This window comes from Channa argus, chromosome 3, assembly GCF_033026475.1.
Source record: "Channa argus isolate prfri chromosome 3, Channa argus male v1.0, whole genome shotgun sequence".
In the NCBI taxonomy this organism is placed as follows: Eukaryota; Metazoa; Chordata; class Actinopteri; order Anabantiformes; family Channidae; genus Channa; species Channa argus.
In genome coordinates this window covers 18,465,495-18,471,929 of record NC_090199.1, presented here as the reverse complement: position 1 = coordinate 18,471,929, position 6,435 = coordinate 18,465,495, and the positions used below count along the sequence as shown (strand labels likewise).

The window sequence follows — 6,435 nt, the reverse complement described above, 5'->3', positions numbered from 1 at the left end:
GAAAGACAAAAAAGTTTAAATTTGAGTTATGAGCTATCTAAATTCATTTCACATCCATAAGATAAAAATTTCCTAAGGGTAATCCGTGTCAAGTACAGTCTGTGGTGTGTTTAAAAGCCTCACAATGTGACAAAGTTTCCAGGTACACTTTTTCGACACCAAATAAGATGGTATGAAATGGAAAATGACAGTATAAATACATTGCAGATACTAAAATCGTTAGATTTCATGCCTTATTAATTTACCAGATATAAAATTCTAAATTTCTCAGATGCAGAGGAAGTTGAGTACATCCTGGCAGTCCCAGTTCTTCCACAATCCTGTTTTGGATAAAGCTCCACAGCGTTTTTGTGTCGGACACAAATGGTCCTGATCTCCTTGGGCCCAGGCCTCATACACCAGTGAGTCACCATTCATCCACAGCCAGCGATCGTTAAGAAAACGCAGACCAATCCACACTAGGTCAGTGATGTCTTCAAGTTGGATCACTTCCTGGGCATCGAGGTGCTGTATCTCAGAGAGCAAGCTGGGTAGATCACGGTCAGTTCCTCTGCAGTGCTCCAGAGCCTCCTCCCAGGACATCTTCCCCTCCACGTTTGGTACACTGATGCAGTAAAAAGGCATAGTGCTGTATTCATCACAGTCATTCCATTTTCCATTACCCCAGATTTGGGCAGCATTTTCTACGCCGTCTCGGTTATCTGGTTGACCTTTATCCCAGTTTAGGTATGTGACATTTTCTCCTCCTGACCACATCCAGATATTACTGTTGTCAGCATGTCGGTGGAGACCAATCCATCCACTTAATGGGTTTTTACCAGCAGCTTTCAGGAGACTGTCATGATCACTCTGGCTACTAACAAAGGAATATTCTGTGTAATATTGTCTACAATAAGCCCTAGCGTCAGCCCAGGTTTTGTGTATAGAAATATAAATGTATTCCCCTACGTCCATTTCAATAGCTGTGTAAAGAAAGATTAACATTATTGTTCTCTCCATTGTCATTGCTCTGTAGCTGAAAATGAAATTGTTTTCATTGACCTTTGGTTTTAAAGCTATGACTTTGCATGTACTTTGTTTAAACATGCAAGAAAATGCCTCCCAGCTCCCAGCTTTAAGATATCATTCCAGCTCTGAACTGGTTTCTGGTACTATGCTTTTTACAACTGGAATGAAAAGCTACAGAGCTTTGAGTAAGAAACACTAATTTCTCTGAAAGAGTTAAATTTATTTATTAAATTTATTTAACTCATGTTACCATGATTGGGATCATTTTAACGAAGGTTAAAGTGTATGTGTTTGTTTTTGTCATTATGATTATTTGGGTTCATGAACTGTATTGTGAGATACTTACTATATACGCCGACACAATACCGTGATCAGCAAAATGCCCTCAGGATACCCAAAAATGTTGACATGCTGGTAGTAGCTGCAGCATACCAAATTGGTTAGTTTGAGATTGTTCAATTAAAAAACATGTTTCGCACTTTGTGTACATGTTTAATATACAAACAGATGCATATGTACAGTATATCCTATAAATTAACCCATTTGTCCCTGTCTGTAAGTCTCTTTGCAACTTATTAAGAATTTCTTTAACTACTATTAAAAGCAGATTTAGGTGGAACTGGTTTAAATGTTGGTTGTAAAGTTATGATCACAGTTTAATTATCCTATGCAGCCCTGAAAAACACCTACATTGAATTTCCTGAAATTGCCTATACACAATTTTTGAGCCGTTAGTCTTGACTGTCCACCAACAATACTGCCATTTGCATAATGTACAGTATTAAGAAACGACTACAGGACTCACAGTCTCCTTTTAATAACAGTAAAAGTAAATCACATAGGTACCATAAGCACTTAAGAGCTCAATGCTCTGTGCTTGATTTATAAGCCTAGGTCTTGGACACGAAATTGATGTTCTTCTCTTCACTGGAAAATAATTATAAATAATGGCCTACGTTAAGAAATCTCAAAAAGCAGACATGCCGCAGTCTGAATAGCAATTATCCATAATGGAGAACATATAGCATGAATAATTGAGACTTGACACTCATGGGAAGCACATCTTAAGGAAGGCCACACCAAAGACAAAATGTAGATTCACATTAGTGATGCTTTAAAATAAATTGCAGCACGTCTTCTGTCAAATTATATAATTTCGAAAAATTGAGTAAATATTCAGCAGCTTCTTTGTGTCTGACCCAGACAGTAAGAGAAAGCTCCTGCCACCGACTATGCTTTGCAGTATGTGCCACTGATTCAGAAAAGCAGAGCTCCAGGAGAAAAATGGGATGAAAGCATGTTGTGTAAATTAAATGTTCGGAACTCATGGATCTGAAGATTGACTCATAAGCACATTTGTTCCTTCACTCTGTTCTGTGCTGAGCACCATAACAATGATTTAATGATGCTAATTAGGTTTTATAGATGGAATGATAATTGTATTGGAGTTATTTCAGCCTGCTGTTCAGACAGGCTTTGCTGGAAGTGAAAAGGTCAGTTTCAAAAAGGTAAAATGAAGTCACTGTAAGAGAAATACATTGTTACACTGTTTACCTCCTGTTTTCACCTGCTTTTCCCCACAGGAGGCACAGCAAAAATAATCATCCGAGGCAGGTGAGAGTGTACATTCATAATGTTTATTTATGCATGTATTTATACGTGTGTGTGTGTGTGTGTGTGTGTGTGTGTATAAGTGTTTATATGTATTTGTGTTTTAAGAGCTCTGACTGCTCTCTGGCCTTTGATCCCAACTGCATTATTCAGATGGAGATAAGAGACTCCCCACTCTGGACCTTTCTGAAACTGTTTAATTTAAGCATGCTTATACAGTAAACTCACACACACACACAAGTGCTATTCCACAGTGCCATCTGATGTTAATAGCTGAGTGACCTTCAAATGCAAAACATTACACGAAGGACAGAAAAACTCAGATGGCTCACTAAAAATGTTTTCTGCTGGATGTTTTTTTGCTAATCTTCTTGACAGAAAGTCAAAAATATTTTACAGGACACATACAGAAATGAGCCACCATTAGACGAAATGCAGAAAACAATTAATCAAATAAAGTCTTTGGATGTTCCTGTCACTAGGACATTTATTTTTACCTGTCTCTTCAGTAACACAAATCATATTTACATCTTTTTTCTACAGAATGAAAAGACAACAGAGACGGTGGTAAATTACCATATGTCATGCTGAGATCTACTGTAACTGCTCCCCTAGGGTGATGGTGGAGTCTGACTAGTCGGTCCTCTCAGGAACACACTTTACTTAAATAAAGTGATGGCATATTTTATATCTAAAGATTGGCGCTTACTCACATTAATAAATCTAAAATGGCACAAAACATAGAATGAAAACTGTAATAGCTTCTAGACTGGCTCAAACTCTCTGTCTTGACCTCTGGTTGGCGTGAAATGCACTGTGCTTCCAGAGCTGATTGCATCCATGGAAACAGCTCATTTTTTAAACAGTGGCATTGAATCGGCGTTTGACCAATCAACTCAACTTAAAACACACATGGTTCCTGTGCTGGGAGAGTACCTATGGAGGAAGTTAAAACATGCCATAAAAGGTGTTTTAAGACTTCATTCTCATTTCCTGCAGTTCAAAGAAGTATGAAAAAGTTCCTCCGGCTAAATAAAAAAAAAAAAAAAAAAATCTATTTTTACCTCCAGCAAGCTCAATGTGTGAGTAATTGCAGTTCCAGTGGAAGGTTAAACGGCTTTTCTGTTGCAAAGACTTTTTTTAAATAAATATGCCAACAGACAATATCAAAATCTTTAGAGACCTCACTTCTAAAAATGTTTAACATATTCTGGCTCAACAAAAAACAATAACGCAAACTTTGCGTCAAACTTTTAGTTATGACAATGTGAAATTAAGTGGAACCAACAAAGTACAGGTGCTGCAAATAAATGCATTTTTTTTTACCACTCACCAAATACTGACATTTTAAACAAATGTTTTTAGGTTGACTACTCATAAAACAACCTATATTTTATTATACACCAAATTACCAACATTATTATGTCAACACAACTCATGAAAGTAAGTTTCCATTTATAAAAGGATATTTAATAGTATTTTTATCATTGAAACATGCATTTAATTAAGTAGTTGTAACAGGACCCCTGAATTTATTTTTAAAGTGTATCAGCTTCTGGATATAAACACTAATCTTGTGAGCAAAGCTGCTGTATTCATTATATAGGATAATCAGTGATGACATTTTACTCCTCTTGTCTCAAAATTATTAGGTAATGTCTTAAAATATCATTATCTCTATCATTAAGAAACTATTACAAAGTAAATAATGAAAAATAGTGAAAAAATAGTGTTTTGTTTTTTCACATTAGACACATACAACTCTTGGAAGATGACAACCTTGACACACATCCTGCGAGACATAAATGTTGAGCTCTGGCAGTTTTATCATGCTCAAGCTACACTTATTCCTAGATAGAAGGCAAATTGGACCTTACATTTTGTCCTCTCAAGACATGGAGCATGTCTGGAATTTCTTGTCTTTACTACAAGGTAATGTTTTCAGTGAGTGAGAAATTCTTGATGATGACTTGAGTAATGTACATGTAAGCATGGCTCAAAATTGAAATATATGCATACGTTATGTGACTAATACAGAGCTCATCTCAGTATATTGCTTTGGCTCATTTGTAATGATTAATGACACTTTGAGGCATAGTGGGTGATTACCTCTGTAAATATTCATTTGCAAGGTCACAGGGTTTGTGCTACGTACGAAGAGCATTAAAGCTAATATATAGAGCATGCAGTCCTTCACCCAAGGGGAATAGATATAATATGTTTAATAAGCCCTGTGGTGCCATGGCAGTGACAGATAGCCCATCCAGATGTGTCATGATCTGGATTATATGCAATACCTGCTGGCAGGGCCAGCAAAATTGGAATTCTTAACTTGCATGTTGTTTGAGGTTCAGTCTCACGGCTGTAGCTGGTGTTCTGTATGTTATTAAGGGCAGACAGGTCAATTTTAGACTGTCGACCCATATAAAAACTAACCTTGTAGTAAATTTGTGCAAGCAGCGTATTTTGATGCATAATGTTTTATTGTAGACAGCATCAGTCTTTTCAGCAAATTGCCCAAAATAATAGGGCAAAATAATAATTACAGTATGCTAAGAACAAAGGAGGAAGTCAAATAATGTCCATATAGGGAGCTCAGTATGGACAAAACAATCGCTATGATTGGTGTATAACAATAAAAAGACATTGTTGTTACTGTGATGACAATGGTCCTCTGACCTTAACAATGAACAAAGTTGAGTTGTGGGACCAGTTACTTGTAGGCCTTTTCACCTCAGAGAACATCTTTGTCTTGGGCTGGACATCTTGTGTTACTGATAAAGAAACACATACTCACCATCTGTGCAGCTGCACTAGCATGAGACAATAAACCCTCCGACATTTAGACACAGTTATAGTTCGCTGATAATGCGTTTTGATTTCTTGGCTCCAATTTTGTTTGTATGTGGTTCAAATGCTACTGCACTACCAAGATAAACATACAAAAAACATAGACAGACATAGCCTCTACCCACCATCTTTTGGTGCTCCTCTACCCTCTATTCTGTCCTTCTTCGATAGCCCTGCTTCTGTTAATCACTTGCTTCTGCAGCCTAACACACATCCACACAGAGACAGAGAAAAACACAGACAAGGGCCCAGAAAGGGGAGTAATGAAGCTGGCTAAATGTTTTCAGCCAGGCTCTCCATCATGTCACCAAGGCGACCTTGGCTGGAGCGGACAGATCAGCCCGCTGGAGATTGACTCAGACTAAACAGAAGCAGGGTGTGGGATAAGTATCTATGTGTGTATTTGCTGTTTACAGAAACCAAAGAAGTACAAAGAACAAAAGAAAGTGTGGAAAAGGACAGATGATGTGTGCATTTGTGTAAATAAGAGGCAAAGTGTCCTTAAGGAGGAAAATTATGTGATGAGCTCAGAACAAAAGTCTGATTAAAATCTCAAAGTGGGAATATAACAGGGTGAATGAACAGAAAATTGAGAAATTTGCCAAACAGTTGGATGATGAAAAATATTAGACAATAACATGGCAATGATAACACTTAAACTACAGCATCCATTAGATGTTCAGATGACGTTGCTTCCCCAACTTTTCAGAAACAAACCACTTTTCAGTTCTTTGGCTACTGAGGGCTCAGCTTGATCACTGAAATCTAGGGATGCAAAAATTTAGGGTTTGATCCTGCCTTTGTGTACTTGTACCATGTTAATTTCCACAGGTGAGCGGGGGTGGAAAGTTTTCTTTGATTGTAGGATAATTGATAAGGACAAAAATAAAGTCTTAAGATCCAGTTAATCACAGTCACACTCATGTCTCATGTCTCACCCCAAATCTTTTCTTAATTGGTCTTTTT

The 6,435-nt window shown here is 37.3% G+C and overlaps 1 protein-coding gene across 1 annotated transcript; it reads right to left on the bottom strand.

The window, feature by feature from the left end:
* Positions 1-267: 267 nt before the first annotated feature.
* Positions 268-756, bottom strand: LOC137123209 (snaclec 5-like). Its single transcript, XM_067496580.1, has one exon. The coding sequence runs from the start codon at positions 754-756 to the stop codon at positions 268-270; it is 489 nt and encodes a 162-aa protein (XP_067352681.1).
* Between the last annotated feature and the right edge of the window lie 5,679 nt (positions 757-6,435).

Excerpts from the sequence above, each read along its gene's own strand:
- LOC137123209 (XM_067496580.1), bottom strand. The coding sequence starts at position 756 with ATGTGGTCAGGAGGAGAAAATGTCACATACCTAAACTGGGATAAAGGT.